Below are 25,136 nucleotides of genomic sequence, written 5' to 3'. Positions count from 1 at the left end.
GAGGTCTCAGGGTCCCCCTCCCCACCCCCGATCAGGGTCAGCACTTCTCCACAACCCTCCCTGATCATCAGCCTCTTTCCTTGCACCCCCCCCAGATCATCAGTCCCTTCCCACCCTCTCCCCACTACCACTCTTCCCCCCCCACACAAACCTGGCACACACCTACACTAACCCCCTCCACCATCCCGCCACCTCAACAGCCGTCGCCGGCATCACCTGCTCCTCTATCAGCTCCTGGCCACCACAACCTTTAAATGAGACCCCTGCAACCCCCCCGCCCTCCCCCCCCGCCCTCACCAATAATAATGAGGCTCCTGCTGGGGCCTGCCCCTTGGCATAGGTTGGCATTGCCAAGTTGACATGGTGCCAACATAGTGCAAACTTTAGCCAAGAAGCAATGTTGGGGGCATTGCAAAGCCACTGCCTGGCCATGTCCCTCTCCCTTCGAGGCTATACTTACCATTACAACCTCAGGGAGACCCCCGCCCCCCCCTGCTGTCAGATCCATGTCTAGGTGCACTTGTTGTAAATGGCGTCAGTGTGATGGCACGCCAGTGCCTGTTTAATATCCGGTGAAGGGGTGAAGTTTCAGAGAGATCTCCCTAAGATATGTTTGGCACAACTTGTGGGGCCGAAGGGCCTGTTTTGTGCTGTAGTTTTCTATGTTTCTAAGACACACCAATGCATTAAAATGAGCTTTCAGCAATCCCACAGCATTTCACCCCAAGGGGCCAATAAGTTCAGAACTCGAAAACTTGCCGGCACCAATTGCGCTCTCCGGGTTTTGCGCATGTGCCGCCATTCCCACAGATGGAGAGTGTATTACTGGAGATCTTCAGATTAGTGTCCTGGATCTAACCATCTTCAGATTCTTCATCAATAAACTTATCTCCTTCATAAGAGCATAACTGGGGATATTTGCTGATGATTGCAGAATGCTCAATACCATTCACAACCTTTCAGGTGCTGAAGCACTTTGTGCCTAAACCATTGCTGAATCTTCCAACATCAACACTCTGGGGGTTACCATTAACCAGAAACTTCACTGACGCAGCTCCACAACTTCTGTGGCTATAAGGGCAGGTCAGAGGATAGAAATTGTGTGGTGAATAACTAATATTCTGGCTTCCCAAAGCCTACAAGACACATATCAGAAGTTTAATGGATTACTTCCTATTTGCCTGGGTGAGGGCAGTTCCAATAACAATAATAGAGAAGCTTGCTACTACCCCGGACAAAGCAGCACTCTTGAGTGGTACCCAACACAACTCATAGTGGCAGCAGTGTGTACCATCCACAAAAAGTACTGTAGCAACTTACCAAGGTTCTTTCGACAGTACCTTTCAAACCCCTGATCTCTACCACATAGAAGACCAAGGGCAGCAGATGCGTGGGTAACTCAGCACCTGGAGGTTCCAATCCAAGTCACATACCATCTTGACTTGGAACTATATCGCCATTTTTTCACTGTCGCTCCATCAAAATCCTGAAACTCACTGCCTACCAACGCCTTGCCAAAAAACTGATGAAGCCCTTGAGGAGTACAGTGAAAGTTGGAAGGAACTTAAATGCGGAATTAGGAGGGCTAAAAGGGGGCATGAAATGTCTTTAGCAAACAGGGTCAAGGAGAATCCTAAGGCTTGTTATGCATATATTAGGGGCAAGACGGTAGCAAGAGAAAGAGTAAGCCCATTCAAGGACAATGAGAGAAGTTATGCGTGGAACCACAGGAAGTGGGTGTGATCCTTAATGAGTACTTTGTCCCGGTATCCACCATGGTGGATGTTGAGGTCAAGGATGGGTGTGTGAACGTGCTGGAGAACGTCAGTATTTCAAAGGAGGAAGTGCTGAGTATCCTAAATTGCATTAAGGTAGACAAGTCCCTGGGGTCAAATGGGATCTATTGGGTTACTGAATGGGTTATTGCGGGAGGCAAGGAGAGGGAGAAATAGCTGGAACCTTAACAGATATCCACATCTTCTTTGACCACAAGCGAGGTTCCAGAGGACTGGAGAATAGGCAATTGTTTAAGAAAGGAAGTAGGGATAATTCAGGAAAATATAGGCTGGTGAGCCTGACATCAGTGGTGGGGAAGCTTTTGAAGAAGATACTGAGGGACAGGATATATGCATATTTGGAGGAAAATGGACTAGTTAGTGAGAGGCAGTTAGTGGGGAAGGTCATGTCTCACCAACTTGATTGAGTTTTTTGAAGAGGCGACAAAGATAATTGATGAGGCAAGGGCTGTGGATGTAGTTTATATGGTAAGGCGTTTGATAAGGTCCCACATGGCAGACTGGTACAAAAACTAAATCACATGGGATTCAGGGTGGGCTGGCTAGATGGATATTGAAGTGGCTTGGTTAGAGAAGACAGAGAGTACTGGTGGAAGGGTGTTTTCAGAATGGAGATCTGTAGCTAGTGGTGTTCCACAGAGATCGGTGCTGGGATCTCTTTTGTTTGTAGTATATGTAAATGATCTGGAGGAAAATGTGGGTGGTCTGATTAGTAAGTTTGTGGATAACACGAAGATTGGCGGAGTTGCTGATAGTGCTGAGAATTGTCTGAGGATATAACAGGAGATAGATTGGAGACTTGGGTACAGAAGTGGCAGATGGAGCTTAATCCTGACAAATGCGAGGTGATGCATTTTGGAGGATTAAATTTAGGTGTGAATTATACTGTAAATGGCAGAACTATTAGGAACATTAACACACAGAGGGATCTGGGCATGCAGGTCCACAGTTCCCTAAAAGTGGCAACACAGGTGGCCAAGGTGATTAAGAAGACATATGGTATACTTGCCTTCATCAGCTGGTGCATTGAGTACAGGAGTTGGGAAATCATGTTGCAGCTATATAAAACCTTGGTTAGGCTGCATTTGGAGTGTTGTGTGCAGTTCTGGTCAACAGACTATCAGAAGGACATGGAAGCTTTGGAGAGAATGCAAAGAAGGTTCACCAGCCTGGTCTCAAGGGTGTTGACAGTGAGGAGGGGTTGAATAAACTAGGATTGTTTTCACTGGAAAAACGGAGGCTGAGGGAGGACCTGATAGAGGTCTACAAAACTATGAGAGGCATAGACAGGGTGAATAGTCAGAGGCTTTTTCCAAGGATGGAAGAGTCAATTACAAGGTTCAAGGTGAGAGGGGAAATATTTAAGGGAGATGAGCGGAGAAAGTTTTTCACGCAGAGAGTAGTGGGTGCCTGGAACGTGCTGCCAGAGGATGTGGTGGAAGCAGGCACATTAGCAACATTTAAGAGGCATCTGGATGGGTACATGAATAGGGAAGAAATTGAGGGATATGGACTGAGTAAGGGCAGAACGTTTTTTAGTTAGGGCATCATGATCGCCACAAGCTTGGAAGGCCGAAAGGCCTGTTCCTTTGCTGTACTTTTTTTGGTTCTTTGTTCTTTATCAGTACTGTGTGTGTACCTATACCACAGTTCAAGACGATGATTACGACCATCTTCTTGAGGGAAATTGGGAATGGGCAATAAATGCTGACCTGGCCAGTGACCCACATCCAGTCAATGATTAAAAAAAGAAGTCCGAGTCATCCAAGTTAACTCAAAGCCTCTGATGCTCAATAAAGCATTACGTCCATCCTCAAAATATTAGGTGGGATTTTACAGCCATTTCCGTCAGTGGGATTGTCTGGTCCCGCCAATGGCAAGTCCCCGCCATGGGTTCCCCAGTGGCAGAGGGTGCAAACAACGGGAAACCGTGTTTCCAGTCCCGCTGCCAGCGAATGGTGGGCCAACTCCACAAAACATGCCATGGAGGGGGCAGGGAATTCTGCCCAATGTCAGTGGCAGCCTTGATCAGTTTTCATGGTTGAACTTTATTTTCTTTGGCTCGATAAGCTGCCAATTTTAACTGTTTGAAAGGATGAACAATTTGACAGAACAACCAACCATCATAGGCCTTGAACAGTAGCTTAAAGGGAAGACTTCAAAATGTTGGAAGTGAAATAGAGCCATGACTTTTAGCAGCCAGGAAATATTTCAGAACCTCTACAGTAAGGGGGTAAAATAATAGGAGCTTTTAAGGCCCTACACATAAAAGACAGCAAAAGTAGTACTCTTCCTGTTTCCATTATTTTTAAAGGAGCTAAGGATCCCAGCACTGGAAATAGCTGCCTCCTAATGTACGCACATCAAGTTGAGGAACTAGTGAGCTAGTGGTAGCAACATGAAGTGAAATGGAAATACTGTCCAGGCTAAATGTTTATCTGTGTTATTTGATACAAATTTACATACATTAATAAGCATTCAATCCCTTCCCTCACCACTGCCCATTTATGCCTGCTTAATAGATACCAATTTGAATATTGGAATGGCTGAGGCTCCAGCAGTAAGTCAGTAAGGCACTTTTAATTTTTGCTTATCACCTCATTTCGAAACCTAAAAACAATTGTCCCCATCGAAGCTGATTTGTACCCAGTGCGAGGCATATCAGACATATCTGGTGAAATGAAGAAACTTGATTATTGTTTTCTCGGTCTGGTGTTTCATCCTTGGTGCACTAATTGCACTATTTTCCACCATTGAAACTTACGCATTTCTGCTCTTCCTGGCTGTCAAGGAACACGCAAAGAGAAGTTTTTAACAATATACTTTTTTCATCATCTGCATGGACAACCAGAAGAATTCCAAACAGGGCCAGCCAGACACCTTCCCCATCCATCTGGAAAGAGTGCAAATGTCCTTCAACAGGAATTAGGCTACTAATTAACATATGCAAGCTTCTAACTTCTATTTTAGGCAGTTGCCTGGTACTTTAAAAATAATGACTCCTTGAATTTGGCAGTTGACCAAAAGCCTATTAGGCAAGGCTGATCCAATGCTAGTACTTGTACTTCTAAGGCCATGATATGTGTTCTGAAAGCTGAAAATTAGTGGCTTAAGGAGAATCTAGGGAGTCTAACACAATGCATGATTTATGACCTTCTTTTTTGTGACTTAGCTACTATTTTCCCTCAACCAACACCATCAAAAGAGATTAATTGGCCAGTTACCTAAGTGCTGCTTGTGGGAGCTTGTTGTGTTCAAATTTGCTTTCACAATTGTCTACAAAACAGCAGTGCCAACTCCTTAGTATGTATTTCATGAGTTGTAAGGCACGTTAGGACATCTTGAGGTCATAAAAGGTGCTCTGTACATGCAAGTTCTTTCTCCATTCATTTGTTTGTTTCTTTTTCAGTATACCTCTGCTCTGACCTATGATGCTGTTCAAGTGATGACTGAAGCATTCCGTTATCTACGCAAACAACGGATTGATATCTCTAGGAGAGGTAGTACTGGAGATTGTCTTGCTAACCCCGCTGTACCCTGGGGACAAGGGATCGAAATAGAAAGAGCACTAAAATTGGTATGTAACTTTTGGTTGATAAATTGAAATACTTCAGGTACACAAATTATAACACAAGGGATGGAAATTTGTCTCATCAATGGCACAAAACGAGTGATATCAGATCATCCACCTGTTATATTCAGTGCATGATATTTAATTCCATTGCAGTCAATCAAAATAGATACCAGAAACTGCATATAATAGGCAGCTGATCCAAATGCACTAATTTGTGCTGCCACCCGAGATGAATCTCTGTCTCAAGGTTTGCTGATCCTAGACCATAATCCTCACAAATTGACATTTCTTTGACAATCGTTTACATATTATGCATATTAAGATAATAGATGGGCACTAACTAATATATTTTAGCATTGCTGTCTATTTTGTACTTAGAAATATAATTCTTTAACGAGGGGAAAGGCTGTTCTTCTGCTGCTTACCACATGTTCATGTTTTTTTTTAAAAATTCACACTATATGGGCATTGCTGGCAAGACCAGCGTTTATTATCTACCTCCATTTGCTCTTAAGAATGTGTTGTTAAACCTTCTTCTCAAATTGTTGCATTTCATTTTGTAAGGTATTTCCTGTTTTTATTTACAAAGATAAGATATAGGGAGATTGCTTTTACTTACTAGCTGAGAACCTTTGAAACTGTTTCTGTGATGTGGTAAAAGGCTGATTATTTTACTGAGTGATTAACAGGTGCAAAAATCTGTATTCACTCAATTAGGTTGAGTCTGGATACCTTTTCTTCATTTCAGGTTATAATGTGTAAGTGGTTTGACACTGGCAAAGCCCCTATACTCATCACCTCTTTGTTATTTGGCTAACAGCATTTATGGAAACTGCCAAAGCATATAATGAATGAGCTGGTTTGCCAATTACATCACTTTATTCTGTGTTGTGAAATATAAGGGACTGCGTGGTCCACTGTGTGGTATTTCTTCATAGAGATTTTTGTCACTGTCAGATGCATTTTTCAAGCTGTGTGTTAAGCAATGGAAGCTCAATTAACTGCAAATAGCCAAAGGGTATTAATGCTGTTTGTTCCTTATGTGTCAGCACAAACAACATAAAAGGAACCAATTTTTAAAAAATGGAATCCAAGGAATCATTAGATTGCCAACAGGTAATCCTCATGGGTAACATTCCAGATCTAGATAATTGAATCTTGCAGTGTTTTTATTGACAGTTATTAAAATCACCCATTAATTGTTAAAATTTAACACAAATATCTCATTAAATGATGTCCACAAAATAAATAAAAGGATATTTTTTCCTCCTCATTTCCTAATATAGGTCCGCATTGATGGTTTAACTGGAAATATTCAGTTTGATCAATTTGGAAGAAGAGTGAATTATACAGTAAATATCATGGAACTCAAAAATAGCGGTCCCCGGAAGGTAATAGTACTACATACAACAATCTTTACAACAATAATTGTTTCAGGTGTATTCTTTGAACATCAATAAGTAGTGTATTGTTAACATGTTTACAACTTAGAACAGGCTTATCCCCTACCAGTATGGATCTTTAGCTGCGAGCTAATAATAAAACCATGTTCAGTTATCTATTTGAATTGTAGGCACCTCTGTGAGTGATTCACATAGTTTCCTGATGGGAAATTTACGATGTTGCTGTTGGATGCATTTATAGAAGGAACAAAGTATGAAATGTTTGGCTGGTTTCTACTGTGGCTAGCAACTGACACAGAGGAGCATGCATGTATGAAGTAAGCAGTGCACGATACTAAACATTTCTAACAATTGTACTGTGAAACTGGCAGATTGGATACTGGAACGAAGTCGACAAGATGGTTGTCACAGCCACAGATTTTCTTGGTGGAAATGAGACTGCAGGAATGGAGAATAAAACCGTTGTAGTAACGAGTATCATGGTATGTTGTTGTCCACATACTGTAAAAAAAATTCTCAATCTTGATTAAAATTATCAATCAATATACAAACATTAGTGAGAGTGACTTGATTATTCTCACAATATCAATAAATATATCTTTTTACATTTTATGTTATTTTTGTAAAGTTTAACATTTTTTAAAGTCATTTATCTGTTTAGAAACTGCTTGCTTCTGCTACGATTGCATCAGTTGTCGATCATTTAAACAGCAAGACGTCCAGAGAGGTTAAGACAGTGAGACTTCAGATCATAGAAGTTCAAACAGTGAAACTTCTAGAGAGAATGGTTAAACAGAGAGACTTCATAACTGAGAGTTTCACAATGAAGCATTGTTAAACTCTCAAAACTCATGAAGAAAGGTTGAACAGATTAGGCCTTTATCTATTGGAGTTTAGAAGATTGAGAGGTGATCTTATTGAAATGTATAAGATCTTTAAGGGTAAAAGCAAAATACTGCGGATGCTGGAATCTGAAACAAAAATAGAAAAGGCTGGAAAATCTCAGCTGGTCTTCAGATCTTCAGGGGACCAGATAGGGTGGATACTGGAGGATATTTTCTTTTGTGAGGAAAACTGAAATCATGGACTGAGAAATTTCCCTGACATTTGTATTCCACATCTGGCCAATTTAGATTTATGCAAATATTGATTTCACACTTCCAAGTACAGCACCTCCAGGGAAGCAAGTGTCTCGTACTGCCAATGGTACTACTTCTTCATGTCTATAATATACAGCAAACAAAAATTGGACAATTTCTTTAATGGGCTTGTTTCATCAGTTTGATGCTCAGGCAGCAAGCTGAAAATTGAACTCTGATCAATAGTAACAAACGTCAGCAGGGAATTCAATTCATCAAATGGAAAATAACACCAATTAAAATTAAGAGACTCGAAATGCCTTTAATTGGCCTGAGTAGAATCAGTGACCATTGAAATGATCACAGAAAATTTGTCTCAATTATGATTTCTTCACATAATGGAAAACTTTGTTCTAAAATCTCCAGCTGAGGCTGTGAACATTTATTTTCATTATTTCCGTGCTTCATTTTAATACTAATCCAGATGACTCATGTTCAAACCACTGCTCTAGTAATTCAAACAGTCCTGCCACATCTTTGTTAGGGGCACCAGATGAAGTTCCCCATGTTGGTACAATGCTCTTTCTGCATGAGGGGAAAATTGTGTCTGTATCAATCTCTCTGAGGAAGCATGCCTTCTGTCAGTGGATCGTGGAAGTCCACAGGGTGCCATAAAGAAAGTCTTCCTAGGCATCATCATGTTTAGAGGATGGACTTTTATGGTAAGAGACAGCTGCAGTCGCCTGGAGGAAATTTCAAAATTTTAAATTTCTATAAATATTTATATTTATTGAAAAGCAAAGCAAGTATTTTTTAAATTACTTTTATCAAGTCATATTTTACATGAATATTGTCTGTAAAGCTCACACCAGTATTAAATTCTGGATGAGAAAAAATGCATAGAGCTTCTTCAAACTCTAATATGTATATAAATTAATGTAAATTTGAAAATGAACATAAGGACATGTCTCAATGAAAAAAAATTAATTATGTTGAGTTTTAGTAATTTTAGTTGTCCCAAAGTCTTGGAGAAAGTGCTAGTTATGCATTTAATGCAAATCTTTATAGTTTGGAAATGTGTTAATTTTTGTGGCGTTGTCTGGTAACACAGTTCATTGAAATACTCATGTGGTAACCCATGGAACTGAAAAAATGGATTCATGTTTTCCCACGTAAACTTCTATTCTTAGCTATGCCATCAAGATGATTCATCAATGGAGTTCATGGATTCTTACACAGGGTTTGGAGAGAAAGACAGGCTGTTGCATACATATATCTGTTTGCCAGTTCAAGAATAGCTGAGGCAAAGAATGTTATTTAATTGCCATATTGCTCAGAGAATACTGCACGGTGGCACAGTAGTTATCTCTGCTGCCTCACAGTGCTAGAGACCCAGGTTCAATTCCAGCCTCAGGCCTGTTCGCTCTGTATTTGCGTTGGTTTCCTCCGGGTGCTCTAGTTTACTCCCACAGCCCAAAGATGTGCAGGTTAGGTTGATTGGCCATGCTAAACTGCCCCTTAGTGTCAAGGAGATTTGCAGAGTAAATATGTGGGGTTACAGGGATAGGGCCCGGGAGGATTGTCATTAGTGTAAGCTCGATGGACTGACTGGCCTTTCTGCACTGTAAGGATTCTATGATTTTATGGATATGGAATTTACCTTTAAAAAATGTTTTGTGATGCAAACTCTCTTATCATAGGAATCACCCTATGTTATGCTGAAGAAGAATTATGAGCAATTCGAAGGAAACGACCAGTATGAAGGCTATTGTGTTGATCTAGCTGCTGAAATAGCCAAACATTGTGGCTTTAAGTACAAACTTTCCATAGTGCCCGATGGGAAGTACGGTGCTCGGGACGGGGAAACAAAAGTTTGGAACGGAATGGTGGGAGAACTGGTCTATGGGGTAAGATCACAAAATATTCATTCCAGTTCCTTCAATTATTGAACTGCTGTGTCTTTAATATACAACAGATGATTTCCAAGAAGAGAATAAGGTTTATGATGCTGATTTTGCCACACAGGCAAAATGCCTATTGTCAGAACTTATGGAAATGCAACTGTTTTAATTCTGCCTTGACAATATATAAGTAAGATACTCTGTTCTGTTATTTCCAGAAATGAAGGAATCAAGGAAATCATGTGATGATGCTGGATAATTACATTTCCTAAAGTAACAAGATACATTTAGTGAAAAATGAATATAAACTATTTTCACTTTACAGGTTTGGTAGCACAAGTGCAAACCTTTGAATAAAAATTTGCTCTTAGTCTTCAATTGAACAATTTGTTGAGTAGCATTTACTTTTGTAATGTTGGATCAGATGACTTTTTGCATTATAAACAAATTTAGTCCCACTCTGGATGGAACGTTTTCCACATCATTAAGAACAGCTCATATGCATGCTTAATTTATTAAAGGAAATATAAATGTAATAAATAGTGGGATGCAGTGGGGTTCTGAGTTTATCATCTTTGTAATTTTGAATAGCATGAAGAAACTCTGATCTTATAGTATTATTGTATTTTATTTTAAATAAGTTACAGCCCACTGTTTTAACCAGTATTAATACGCAGCAACCTTGGAGCAACTATCGTCCATGTAACAATAAGTGAACACAAGTTCACTTTAAAATTATAACAGGAAATTTGTAACAGCGTCTATGAGGAGAGAAGATGGATTACTTTTTTGACAAGAGAGCCTTCATCAAAACTCAATAATTATATCAATGCAATTTTAAAAAGCCAATGGTTGATTATCACTTTCACCTGGCAAAAAAAAATATTGCCAACTTAATATAGTCTTATTCATTAATAAAGATTTTAAATTCAGCTTTTGTTTCTACCTGTGCTTTTGTTTTTCCAGAAGGCAGATATTGCAGTAGCTCCACTGACAATAACATTGGTAAGAGAGGAGGTGATCGACTTTTCAAAGCCCTTCATGAGCCTTGGGATATCCATCATGATAAAGAAGCCCCAGAAGTCGAAGCCAGGAGTATTTTCCTTTCTAGATCCATTAGCCTATGAGATCTGGATGTGCATTGTCTTCGCTTACATCGGGGTCAGCGTAGTTTTATTCCTGGTCAGCAGATTTAGTCCATATGAGTGGCACACTGAAGAATATGAAGATGGACGTGAAACACAAAGTAACGACCAAACTAATGAATTTGGGATATTTAATAGTCTCTGGTTTTCTCTGGGTGCCTTTATGCAGCAAGGATGCGATATTTCGCCAAGGTTGGTCACTCAAGTATTTTAGCTTTGTGCATTTTTGGTCCCTCTCTGATGCCTTGGTGGATATATATTCACATTTAAAGCAGACGTTTTCCCTTTTTAAAAAAGAGGGAAAAATTACGTAAAGATTGATTTGAATTTGGTCTGACAAAGGGAAACAAAAACATGAAAAAATAAGTTTTATTCAGACCAGAGAAGTACATGAATGATGTATTATTATAATATCATTCATGTATTTCCACAGTGGACTTATATACACCATGCCGCTGAGACTGTAAAATGCATAAGGTTACAGTCATTTCATAGTCCTCTTGGAGGGGTACCGTGTTTTTGCTGCATATTCCCATTTTACAATCCACGGTTATGTGTAGCTAACAGAGGCGAATGAGAGGAACGATGGCGAACGGTAAGAATTTCCAGCCTATAGGCCATCACTTATCCATTCATCCAACTGTTTCTTATTTTTCTATTTATGCTCCTTTTAATAAATATATTCAGCTTATCTATCATAGGATTGATCAACATTTTTCACCAATAAACATTGAATATGCATGATACTATTAGTATGGGAGGTTAAGGGTTTGGACAGATCTGGTGCATTTTTGATAGTTATAAGTCATGATATGTTCTACTCAAAATATTTTCTTTATAGATCTGGCTTTTTCATAAATTTACATAATCATTTTGGTACTGCCTTCTTCTTTGGCTGATTATTCACTTAGTGTATAATTCATTTTTTTGTAAAACAAAAGAAATGTATTGAGATGTAGCAAGGCATACAAGTCCATACATGGCTTGCTGTGTTAACCTGGCAGTATGCGATTCAATTGAATCTTATGCATTTGAACCACTCCTTCACCTATCTTTATCAGAAAAATGGATTGCGTTCTGCAGCACTGACTTGAGGGAAGGGAGTCACCTTGTTAGTTGTCAAGAAAATAATAGTATTTTTCCTCACCCCCTTTCTTAATTATGCCAGTATGTTTAATTATTTTAAATATCTAAAGGAATGACAAAGAAATAATTACTTCCAAACCAGTCATTTGTAGTTTATTAGCAGCTTATTAGTCACACGTAACCATGTTAATAAGCCACAGGTAAATAATCGCCATAATTAACCATTGTTCATAAACTCACAATGTTAGCTGATTAATTCATTTTACCCTCTGGTAGATTTGCCTGATGCTTTCTATTTTCACTATCCGGGTTTTAAGCAAATAATGAGTTTTCTATTTCTGGTTCTGTTTCAATACAGTAGAAGCAGTTGTTTGCATAATCCTATAATTGGCACTCTCCGTAACATAAAAGCTGATAGACTTAGCATGTTGAAGGTTCAGTGAGAAGGTAACAGGGTGATCTGCTTGCAGCATCTGCCTACTCTGCTATTTGGAAGTGCATGACCATGTTGGTGATGACTTTTACGTCCATCATATTACCCCCCTCCTAATGAAGAGGTGTGTGGCCTCCTAACTGTGCTTCACCTGCACCGTGAAGTGAGTAAGATCAGACACTCAGCCAAAAGGGAGAGAGCCTGTCTCCACCTCTGAATGAAACACAGAATTATCATTTTTTTGTAATACATTTAGAACCTCGGATAGAAAGTTGAGAATTGCTGAATACCACCTCATTGGAAGGATGAAATTTATTAAACCACGCTTACTGTTTACATTAAAAATTAAATGAACCATACTTAATTTATATCTGTACCTTTTCCCTGTAATAGGTTATGACAGGTGAGGAAACTTTGACTTCGGATTTTTTTTTGAAACCTGGAGTGCTACGTTAAGGTTCATACATCCTCATTATTGAAACTATATGCAACTGTTCATATTTCACAAAAATTGTTGCTGGGTTTTTATGCCTTTTTGTTTTCATTTAATTTACTGGTTTTGATAAAATCTGGAACAACAGTCCCATAAAATTTCTCTCAGATTTTTTATAAAAGCTTTAAAAAGCAAAAGTCAAAGATATAAAAGCGCTTAAAGAGCATTACAGAAGGAATTTATTTGATGACTACTATTAAATTCACCATGCAATGTTTCCTAAGCCATAGATTCCAAGTCCTATACTGGGTCTGTGCTGAATTTGATGATCTGAACGGGGGCAAGTATCCTTGGGCTACAGAGAGGACAAATCAACTACTCCAATGATATACAGTGATCCTTGTTGGAAAGTGCATATTTCGGGACACCAAGGGGAAAGAATTGCTGTGGTTGCTTTGTCTCATTACTGTACGGATTTGTTAAAACACAAATGTGTTTGTTGTGTTCCTATATACTCAACCACAGGAATTTTTTCCTTGAGGTAAGTATAGGAGCAGCTGAAATATGATGTCCTCATGGTTGAATCGTCTGCCAATACTGACAGTCTGGGTCCACACGTGAAATATGCCCATCTTTGTAGGGAACTGCAATAGCTGTTATTTGTGAACCAGCACTTTATGAAAAAAACAATATACTGAAGCTCAGATGATGTAGGATGACATAGCACAATCCTTGCTATGATTTGTTTCACATTTGGCTTACTGTGACTTACTGGTACTGAAATATATATGTGACTTTACAAGTTGATAGTTAATGTGATTGATTAGAAGCCCACCTTTCTTTTTTCCCACCAAAAGACAAAGGGGCACTGAGTACTCTGTGAATAGATCTGTTATTCCGAAAGAAATTACTTTGGTGCTCAAGGATGTGCTCAGGGACACTAAGTCCAGAGTGACCTTACAATTTTGGTAAACGAGGATGTATTTGAAGACTGCAACTGAAACTAAAAAGACTCCATAGATTTGCACTGTTCTTTTTTTGTGCAACAACCGCTCCCCCCCCCCCCCCCCAATCCAAAAGCAATTCACAAAAATGTAACTTATTTTCTCACATTTTAGAGCAGGTAAAGAGGGGGCTGAAATACAAATATCGACTTGCTGCTAATAAATCCTTTGGATTCCAAAGTTTTTTTTCTTTTGTGTGTTTGGACAACTTGCGTGTTTGGAAGAGTTTAGTTTCCCATGCATGCTGGCAGCTCATATGATGTGCTTCTGATAAGCACCTGGTTTTGAGAAATTCTAAAATGGTTTCTCATGAGATCCACCACGATCCCAGATCACTGCAAAAGTAGAGCATTCACAATTTTTATGTACAAAGCATCCAGCATAGTGCATTGCTTCTCAGATTTGAGAATAACCTGTTTGTAGACAACACTGAATGTCTTAAGTAGCTTTTATGATTAAGTGAAACTAATAATTCACGCATTTGGTGCAGTTTTTGTGCAAGACGTACTATGAGTATTTGCAATATAAATATGGCAACACTGCCTCCACTATGTATGCCATGCAAACAACTAATAAAAACCAGCATGGGCACAACTAATCTTTTTTGTTTTCATCTGGCATCTTCTCATATTGAATAAGAGTTTTAACAATGCCAGGTTAAAGTCCAACAGGTTTATTTGGTAGCAAATGCCATTTGCTTTCGGAGTGCTGCTCCTTCGTCAGATGGAGTGGATATCTGCTCCCAAACAGGGCATTTGCTACCAAATAAACCTGTTGGACTTTAACCTGGTGTTGTTAAAACTCTTACTGTGTTTACCCCAGTCCAACGCCTGCATCTCCACATCATCTTCTCATATTCCCAGCAATATTTTTACTGTAGGGACACACTTTTTATTGTTTTCTAGGCCCAAATGATGTCACTTTCTGAACAAATAACTGTTGTAGTATTGTACAGTTTTGACTGCACTGAAATATCTTTGGACATGAAAGCTATTAAATTCTTTAACTGTTTTCAGGGACAGCCACAATATGCACTGAAGTGCTTCCTTATAATTAAATGCCATGCACAAGAACACATGATTGATTACTCTGCTCCGATGAAAGCCTTCATTTAATTTTACAAATCCATTTCACACTTGTTATTAGATCCCTGTCGGGGCGAATTGTTGGAGGTGTGTGGTGGTTCTTTACCTTGATCATAATATCATCATACACGGCTAACTTAGCTGCTTTCCTGACGGTCGAACGAATGGTGTCGCCCATTGAAAGTGCAGAGGATCTTGCAAAGCAAACAGATATTGCATATGGAACTTTGGATGCTGGATCCACAAAAGAATTCTTTAGGGTAAGATGGGGTGCTTTTATCTTTGTGTTTTGTTTCATATGTGGAAGAGTTACTGTGACTGTGATTAGCCTGAGAAAGCAACAACATTTTTAAAGTATAACACTGTTCCCGCAAAGGTTTTGATGTCCCAATTCATGATCGTAGAGCTTTTATTTAAATTTTGTCATAGCTGTCAATGGGGTTCAAAGCATATTTTTATGCCATTGAGCAGGGGGTTTCACCGGTGTCTTGGTCAATATTTATTGCTCAGCCAACCTCACTTATATAAAAAGATAATCAGGTTATTATCACCTTGCTGTTTATGGGACCCCCTTTCTACATAAATTGGCTGCTGTGCTACCTACTTTCCAATATTAACTATACTTCAAACATATTTCATTGGCAATTAGAACTGAAGTTGTAAAGTAAGCTGGTGAAGAAAATGGAAATGTCATAATCGTGTGTAGGGAATCTATTGGGATAGAGAAAAGGAAGCGTTATTCTATACCTATAACATGCTTGGTTTCAGTTGTGGGTACGGACTTTTTATTCATTTGTGGGACGTAGGCATCGCTAGCTGGCCAGCATTTATTGCTCATCCCTAATTGCCCGAGGACAGTTGAGAGTCAACCACATTTATGTGGATCTGGAGTCACAAGTAGGCCAGACCAGGTAAGGATGGCAGACTTCCTTCCCTAAAGGACATTAGTGAGCCAGATGGGCTTTACCGACCATCGACAATGGTTTCACAGTCATCGGTTGATTCTTAATTCCAGGTATTTTTTATTGGACTCCAATTACACCATCTGCCATGGTAAGATTTGAACCTGGGTCCCAGATTAATAGTCTAATGATAATACCACTAAGCCATCGCCTCCCCTTGTGCTAAAATGGTAAAGTATTTCTAAACACTGGCATCCTTATTCTAATGAACAAAACAACAGAAAAGGGGCAAAATAGCACTGCACCATCCAAGAAATGAGAATACAGAGAAAGGAATACAGGCAAAAAACAATCAGAATACTTAGAGAACATAGCTGTGCAAAAGGGAAGGTTAAAGTGTCTAGAAAACAAATGTTTAATAATTGAAAAGTTTGCTCTTTCGATGCAATATCTAAGCCAAAGAACATCAGTAATACGCAAATCTGCTTCTCATCTGCTTCCTTAATAATGTTGAGCTTTGGAAATAACATCAGATTCAAACAGACTTTCCCAACTTGAACAATCTTTGTGATATTACAAACTATCGCTAATACGCCAGAAATAAATGTAGGTTATAGAGGGCATAGAATCGGGCCCTTCAACCCAATTTGTCCATAAATGTAGGTTATAGAGGGCATAGAATCGGGCCCTTCAACCCAATTTGTCCATGACACCCTTTTTTTAAACACTAAGCTATTCCCAATTGTCCCCGTTTGGCCCATATCCCTCTATACCCATCTTACCATGCAACTATTCAAATGCTTCTTAAAAGACAAAATTGTACCCCTTCTACTACTACCACTGGCAGCTCGTTCCAGACACCACTTTCTGTGTGAAAAAATTGCCCCTCTGGACCCTTTTGTATCTCTCCCCTCTCACATTAAACCTTTGCCCTCTAGTTTTAGACTCCACTACCTTCAGGAAAAGATGTTGACTCTCTACTTTATCTATGCTCCTCATAATTTTATAGATCTCTACAAGATCAGGTCTGCAAAAAATAAATTAAACAGCACATTGAGGTAACACTGAATGAAAATTGCCACAGTATTGCAATTAGATGCTTTCTCATTGAGTGAGATGAACACATAATCTGATGGTAATATAGTAGAGAAATTACTCTTTGAAATTGTTCTTTTGTGTAATCTACCTGCTTTTCTGCCTGTCTGTCACATTACAAATTACTCAGTCCGAAGTTCTACTTTAGTGGATAATTTTAAGCAAACAAGTGCAGTGGGAAACTGAAAGGATTGGCTCAAAAGCCCATTTTGCACAACACCTGATTTTTGTTGTCTGCTGGCTTTCATGAAAAGTCACACTGGGCAGTGTGTAGACTCAGGTGGCCTCCTGCAGCTACCATGTCTAATAGGATTGGTACATTCAGTGACAGTAATGATCAGCTGTGATCTGAAATTTGGTAGCATCCCCTTGCAAACATACTGCAATACTGACCAAGGGGATCATGCTCTGGAGTGTCACAGAGGGCAATATTCCTTGCAATCATTTCACGTAACACTACCTCTACACAGCAACCATAAAACGGCAACTGTCGCTTAACCTTCCTCCTTTGTATGGAATAATAATCAATGCTATCAGAACCTTGTCTTTTATAACATTTCTCTATAGTTGTTCCTATCCTTTTAAAATTGACCTGCAATGCAGGCTTTCCTCTCTCGCCTCTTATCTGTTCCTTCGATCAGCCTGAATCGAGCATCTGAAATCTATGTTTTGATCGGTGTGTTCATCAAATCTGTGTAACTTGCATCGTGCTGAAAGATATAGGGGACCATCCATTATATCAGCTGGCTTCCTTCATGACCCATTTCATCAATTAGAGTAGGGATTTCCACCTGAGACACAGTTTAGTCAGTATTAAAGCTTTCATCACCAAATTCTCCTGCACTGCTTTCCTATTTTCTCCAATTTCTAATGCAATTGCTGATCTGCATATTTAAATCCAAACTCCAAATTTTAAATAAAAATTAGTCCCCTGCCCCTTGCCCTTAAAATTCTGAATTATGTGATAAGGTTTCGGGTCTGTCTGAGAAGACTTTACAGATTCAAATTTTAAAAGGACTTTTCAATATCTAAGCTAATGAAAATAATTTTTACTTTTGTGCAAATATTTTAATATTTACCAATGGGATTTATTTATTTCATACTGTAAATGACTATATTTTCCTTTGCAGTATTGTCCAATTGCACAAAATATTAGAAATATTTCAGTAGGCCAGGCAGCACCTGTGAAGAGAAAAATAGAGTGGAATATTGTGCCCCTCCCCGTGGCGAGTTTGAGATTGTGAAGGGGCACTTAATCAGGCAAGAGGGTGGGGTGTTGGGTTGAGATCTCGCCACCTTCCCACCTGTCCACTGATTAACTCCAGATTGGGATGGCCTTCCCATCCCACCACCAATTGAGGCCTTTAAATGGCCAGTTAATGCCCACTTAAGAGCTTCACTCCACCACCATCGGCATTAACCCAGTGGCAAGCCAGTGACTTGCCACCTGGAGACTACAATAAGCAAATCCTTTCAGATGCCATCACACACACACCGATAAGGTAAAGATTAGGCCTGGAAGAGGTCATTATGGCTTTTCTGACAACCAGGTTAGTGGCTACAGGCATCATTGTCAATTTTGGGTCCTTCACATCCTCATCTCTTAGAGGAGGAGCCTAACAATCAGTCAACACCTTCCACTTCCTGCAGCTCCAGTCCTTTCTGCAGTGTAATGTTGTACTGGGTTCAGCGACCACAACCATTGTGGAAAAAATTGATAGGGCTCTCTAACGTGCTGCTCCAGATCTCTCAAGGCACCTTAAGCACATATTGAGTAATCCAAGCTCTATTGTCACCTTGTGCTGCTGCGGTTGCAGCTGTCTCTTCCCTCTGGTTCACTGATAGGATGCCTGACAGGAGTCATCAGCCAAGTCATCAAAAAGTCAATCTTATCACCAAACAACTAGCTGTTGGTACCATGTGGAGGAGCAAAAACCTGTGACTGCAGCTGTATAAGTGAATCATAACAGCTCCCAGAATATTTTCTGCAGATATGCATGGCCATTTTCCAGTAGTCACAACCTATCTGAACATTGAGGGAGTGAAATTGCTTGCAATTGATGAAGGTTCCAGGTTCATTTGAGAGAACCTTGATTACCACAATGTGCAACCCATCCACTCCAGTCAAACCCGACTGCCTTCAATGTTTGACTGGCCTCATCCAAAACAAAGTGAACGTAAGTGGCAGCATTGACAAGGCATCAGTGAGCTGACAGATGCATTTGATGCAGATTGTGAAATCCTAGAGCTGTCACCAGATGATCTGTGAAAGGAGCCAGTAATAAAAAAAATTGGAAGCTGCTGTGCAGTCATTGGTAATGGGTGCCCACCTGACCCTTTTGGATGCCAGCAATAGCCATCTGTGAAAGCTCGAGCCTTTTGCCCTGTCATATTAAGAAGCTCATCCTTTATCTCATATACCCTGTGCTAGGGGTATGATTTTTTAGCAGGAGCTCTGTGTCTGTACCCTCTGTCCTTCTGAATGGTTGTAAAGAAGACAGTCTGCAGCTGTTGCTGCTGCTCCTGCTATTACCGGTGCTGTGGCTGCTGTGGGCTCCTGTTGGTGGTGTGGCTGTTTCTGTTGCTCCTTATCAGGGGTCTTTGCTATAGCTGCTTAAGTTGCTCCAATTCTGACAGCTGGGAAGTTGAGATCATGGTGAGTAAAGTGCAAGGTAGATCCAAAATGTAGTCCAAGTGACATCCAAAATGTTGCACGTGAGATTCAAAGTGGTGAAACCATGCTGTCAGAACAAGTCCTGTGAACAAATGTTACATTCTTGTTCAAAAAAGCGTGTAAGGATAAACTAAGTAACTACATGACTAATAAATGGTGGGGAAGTTTAGGAGGAATTATGTGGGGCAAAGTCAACAGTTGCTTGGACAAATATGTTTTGATTTATTATTGTCACATGTATTGGGATACAGTGAACAGTATTGGAGACGGTTCTCCCAAAAGTGCTGAATTGGCGAGAAAATTGGTCTAGATCATGACTGTTTTCTCAGTGCAACTTCAGACCCGAATCTCCCCACTCTGTGCTATGCAGAGGTCCCAATCGTGAATATCATTAAAAACCTGGGGGAGGGGCCTATTCACGCCAGAGACTGCCTGCTGGGCAGTGCCAAGGTGCCTCCTGAGCATGGGCACTTTGCCCCTTTGGCAGTGCCAGGGGGCACAGGCTGATGCCAGGGTGCCCATGCCCAGGGAGCACTACCCTCTCGCCCGACTCCCTGGGAGGCCCCAATTGCCTCCCCCTTCACTCCGGCAGAGTTTCCCGCTAGTTCCCCAAACGTGGGGAGCTACTCTAAACCCTGCTGGAGTGAAATATTCCTTGCAGGGTGGGAGATGCTATCGGGCCTGGCAAGTTCCGTGCCGGGCCCGATAATGACATTTAAAACAGATTTAAAATACATTTAAAACAGATTAAAATCACTTGTCTCTCTTCCCACCAGTTTCTAGCGCGGTCCCGATTGCGTCTGTTCTCTGGCTCTGGGAGAGGAGTATGGTCGGCAACGCATGCACGAATCCCACAAAATGTCCGACACACGCATCTCCTGACCTGACCCACCAGAAAATTTGCGGGTCGCGATGGGAGAAGCACCCCCATTGTTCCTTGCGTTCTATACAGACAAAGCATACAATTCATAGAGTACAGAGAGGAGAAGGATTGGAGAGTGTGCAGAATACATTGTTGCAGTCATAGGTAGGGTGCAGAGAAAGATCAGCTTAATATAAGGTAAGTCCATTCAATAGTCTGAAAGCAGCAGAGAAGAAGCTGTTTTTTAGTTGGTTGGTACATGTCCTCAGACTTTTGTATCTTTTTCCTGATAGAGGAAGGTGGAAGAGCGTATCCATATAAAATACACATGAAATGCATATTCACTTAGGAAAATCAGCACAGATTTGTGAAGAGCAAATTGTATTTAATTAACATGATTGATTTTTTTTAATGAGGTAACAAAGGGTTGATGAAGAGAATGTGTTTGATGTGGTGAACTTAGATTTCAAAAAAGCATTTCAGAAAGTGGCTAGTAATAGGCTTACCAGCAAAGCTGGAACTTGTGGAATAACAAGAGGGTAGTTGCCACATGGCTATGAAGTTGGCTGAGTGACAGGAAACAGAAAGTTGGAGTGAACAGTTGTCTTTTGGACGGGAGAAAGTTTTGCAGTGGTATACCTCAGGGTTGGTATTAGGTTTTCTTCATCTATATTAATTATTTAGGCCAGGATTTCTATGGGCAGGATTTTCCAGTCCTGCTAGAAGTCAATGGACTTTTGGCTACGTCTCCAAGTTTTCTGTTCCTGCCACGAGCAACACTGGAAAATCCCCGACTTAGACTTTGTATAAGGCACCCATTTAACCATTTGCAGGTGACACAAAATTTGTTAGTCCAAATGTAAAAGACTGAAATTTCTGGAAATGTGATATAAATACAGAAAATGCTAGTTAGACAGCAGGTTGTGCAACATCTGCATTGTATTATCTTATTATTCCTAGAGAGTCAGGAACTTATTGCGATGCAAATATACATCTAGATGCTACATTTACTCTGCATCGCATTCAAGTGCCCAACAAAAATGCATTAGTCACCATCGACATGGAGAGCTGTAAGAATTACTATTGATTAAGCGGCAACATTTTGAGTCTTAAGACTGTGATTATTGTGAACTTCTGGTAATAAAAAGACATAACATGGTGGCAACGAAAGTCTGTAAATAAAAATCTAAAAATTTTGATTGATTTAATGTTGAATTTGGGAAAATTCAACCGGAATCGGTGCCAAAAAGGGAGAAAAGAAAAGAAAATGGTTGTCATGAGCAATGAATTCATAGCTACAACTTACGCAAAAAGTTAACGTTTATTTATTAGTCACATGTAGGCTTACATCAACACTGCAATGAAGTTACTGTGAAAATCCCCTAGTCGCCACACTCCGGTGCCTGTTCAGGTACACTGAGGGAGGATTTAGCATGGCCAATCCACCTAACCAGCATATCTTTCGGACTGTGGGAGGAAACCAGAGCACCTGGAGGAAACCCATGCAGACACGGGGAGACAGTGACCCCTGCTGGGAATTGAACCCGGGTCCCCGGCGCTGGTGAGGCAGCAGTGCTAACCACTGTGCCACCAGCCTATGATGAACTGAGAAGCTGACAATGTTGTCAAGGCATCTGAGAAGTTTAAACAAAAATAAAGATTGACATTTAATAGCTTTCTAAAAGGCACTAAGGAAATGGAAAGAGTGAGCTACACCCTGTTATGGGCAGGAGAGAAAGGGTTTAATTTGGTTAATAACTGTGGAGATGAGTGAAGACTTGGGTAAAAGCCCAGACACAAAGTTTAAAAGATTCGGCATACCTCTCCAGCCAAAGTCAAATCATCAGGTCCACCAATATGAGCTTCAAAAATGGAGGCATGAACCAGGTGAGCCTGTTAATAATTTCTTAATAAGATTGAAAAATATAGCCACAAAAAGTAAATTTAAAGATACAAATGAAAGGCTAATATATCAGTTCATTGGGGGTCTCTACACCCTGAAGTACAAAATGATTTGATTGGAAAGTGCAAGCTCACAATATTGCCAACTGTTGACTCTACCAGGGTATGCGAAGCCACAAGTAGACGGACGAAGAAGCAAACTACCCTGAAATACTGGATAAAACTCAGCAGGTCTGACAGCATAGGTGGAAAGAGAAACAAAGGGCCAGATTCTCCAACCTCGCCTGCAGCTGGAATTCTCCTATCACGCTGCCGTGAATGGAGATTTGGCTGAGCGCCAAATTCTCCGTTCTCACTGGCAACGGCAGCGGGGTGTGAATGACCGGAGAATCCCAGCCACAGTTAACATTTTGAGTCCATATGAACCTTCCGAAGAAAGTTACATAGAAGGGTCATATGGATGCAAAACATTAACTGTATTTCTCTTTCCACAGATGTTGCCAGACCTGCTGAGTTTATCCAGCATTTTCTGTTTTTATTTCAGTTTTCCAGTATCCGCAGTATTTTGCTTTTGCGCAAATTACTCTGCTGGCTAGCCTTCAGTTACATCATGAGAAAGGCAACAGGGTTGATGCAGTGAAACAGGAACTGTACAGTGACAGAGAAAGATGTACTGCAGTTCACAGGCAGTAAGAAATCTCCCACATATCGATCAAACTGCAGAGCTTGTAGAAAGCTCAACCTCTGGGAAAAAATATGCAGAACAAAGAAAGAGGATGGTAAAGGAGTTACCAGAGGCAGAGCAACAGGGTGAACATGGGGGCAAAGAAACCTAAATATCCATACCCTGGAAGGTGACGATAAATTTGAGAACAAAGTAGACATTGAAACCGTACAACTGCAAAAAATGGCTGGATGTGACAGTTCACAGGGAAAAGTAAATTTACACAGCCACTCAGATCAGGAAGAGCATGAGGAATAATCCCATTACCATAAATCTGAAGCTTGATCCCAGAGCACAGAGTAACATCATCCTGGCTAAGACCAAACCAGAAGATCTGTCTGAAAACATAAGAACATAAGAACTAGGAGCAGGAGTAGGCCATCTGGCCCCTTGAGCCTGCTCCGCCATTCAATAAGATCATGGCTGATCTTTTTGTGGACTCAGCTCCATTTACCTGCCCGCTCACCATAACCCTTAGTTCCTTTACTGTTCAAAAATTTATCTATCCCTGCCTTAAAAACATTCAATGAGGTAGCTCAACTGCTTCACTGGGCAGGGAATTCCACAGATTCACAACCCTTGATGTGAAGAAGTTCCTTCTCAACTCAGTCCTAAATTTGCTTCCCCTTATTTTGAAGCTATGCCCTCGAGTTCTAGTTTCACCTGCCAGTCGAAACAACTTCCCTGCTTCTATCTTATCTATTCCCTTCATAATCTTATATGTTACTATAAGATCTCTCCTCATTCTTCTGAATTCCAATGAGTATAGCCCCAGTCTACTCAGTCTCTCCTCATAAGCCAACCCTCTCAACTCCGGAATCAACCTAGTGAATCTCCTCTGCACCCCCTCCAGTGCCAGTATATCCTTTCTCAAGTAAGGAGACCAAAACGGTACACAGTACTCCAGGTGTGGCCTCACCAGCATCTTATACAGCTGCAACATAATCTTGCTGTTTTTAAACTCCATCCCTCCAGCAATAAAGGACAAAATTCCATTTGCCTTCTTAATGACCTGCTGCACCTGCAAACCAATTCCTTGAGATTCCTGCGCAAGGACACCCAAGTCCCTCTGCACAGTAGCATGCTGCAATTTTTTACCATTTAAATAATAGTTCATTTTGCTGTTATTACTACCAAGATGGATAACCTCACATTTACCAACATTGTACTCCATCTGCCAGACCCTTGCCCACTCAGACTATCTATATCCCTTTGCAGACTTTCAGCGTCCACTGCACACTTTGCTGTTCCACACATCTTAGTGTCATTTGTGAATTTTGACACACTATACTTGGTCCCCAACTCCAAATCATCTATGTAAATCGTAAACAATTGCGGTCCCAACACTGATCCCTGAGGCACACCACTAGTCACTGATCGCCAACCAGAAAAACACCCATTTACCCCCACTCTTTGCTTTCTGTTAGTTAACCAATCCTCTATCCATGCTAATACATTACCTGTAACACTGTGCACCTTTATCTTATGTAGCAGTCTTTGTCCTTGCCAAATGCCTTCTGGAAATCCAGATACACCCCATCCGCAGGTTCCCCATTGTCCACTGCACATGTAATGTTCTCAAAGAATTCCACCAAATTAGTCAAATGAAGAACAAAGAACAGTACAGCACAGGAAACAGGCCCTTCGGCGGTCCAAGCCTGTGCCGTCATTGGTCCAACTAGACCATTCGTTTGTATCCCTCCATTCCCAGACTGCTCATGTGACTATCCAGGTAAGTCTTAAACGATGCCAGCGTGTCTGCCTCCACCACCCTACTTGGCAGCGCATTCCAGGCCCCACCACCCTCTGATATCTGAGTCATACCTCGCCCCTCTCACCTTGAGCCCGTGACCCCTCGTGATCGTCACCTCCGACCTGGGAAAAAGCTTCCCACTGTTCACCCTATCTATCCCCTTCATAATTTTGTACACCTCTATTAGGTTTCCCCTCATTCTCCGTCTTTCCAGGGAGAACAAGCCTGGTTTACCCAATCTCTCCTCATAGCTAAGACCCTCCATACCAGGCAACATCCTGGTAA

The 25,136-nt window shown here is 40.6% G+C and overlaps 1 protein-coding gene across 3 annotated transcripts in view; it reads left to right on the top strand.

Moving 5' to 3' along the window:
* Positions 1–25,136, top strand: part of gria2b (glutamate receptor, ionotropic, AMPA 2b) — a 196,290-nt gene that overhangs the window by 139,204 nt on the left and 31,950 nt on the right. For all 3 annotated transcript variants that reach the window (XM_078211989.1, XM_078211978.1, XM_078211968.1), the window contains exons 7-12: positions 5,206–5,373; positions 6,657–6,761; positions 7,145–7,255; positions 9,553–9,759; positions 10,720–11,090; positions 15,001–15,199. In XM_078211989.1, the coding sequence (XP_078068115.1) occupies positions 5,206–5,373; positions 6,657–6,761; positions 7,145–7,255; positions 9,553–9,759; positions 10,720–11,090; positions 15,001–15,199 (1,161 nt within the window). The remainder of the gene's footprint in view (positions 1–5,205; positions 5,374–6,656; positions 6,762–7,144; positions 7,256–9,552; positions 9,760–10,719; positions 11,091–15,000; positions 15,200–25,136) is intronic.

This window comes from Mustelus asterias, chromosome 1, assembly GCF_964213995.1.
Source record: "Mustelus asterias chromosome 1, sMusAst1.hap1.1, whole genome shotgun sequence".
NCBI classification, from domain to species: Eukaryota; Metazoa; Chordata; class Chondrichthyes; order Carcharhiniformes; family Triakidae; genus Mustelus; species Mustelus asterias.
The sequence above is the reverse complement of the archived record's forward strand: the minus strand, read 5'-3'. Positions and strand labels throughout refer to the sequence as shown.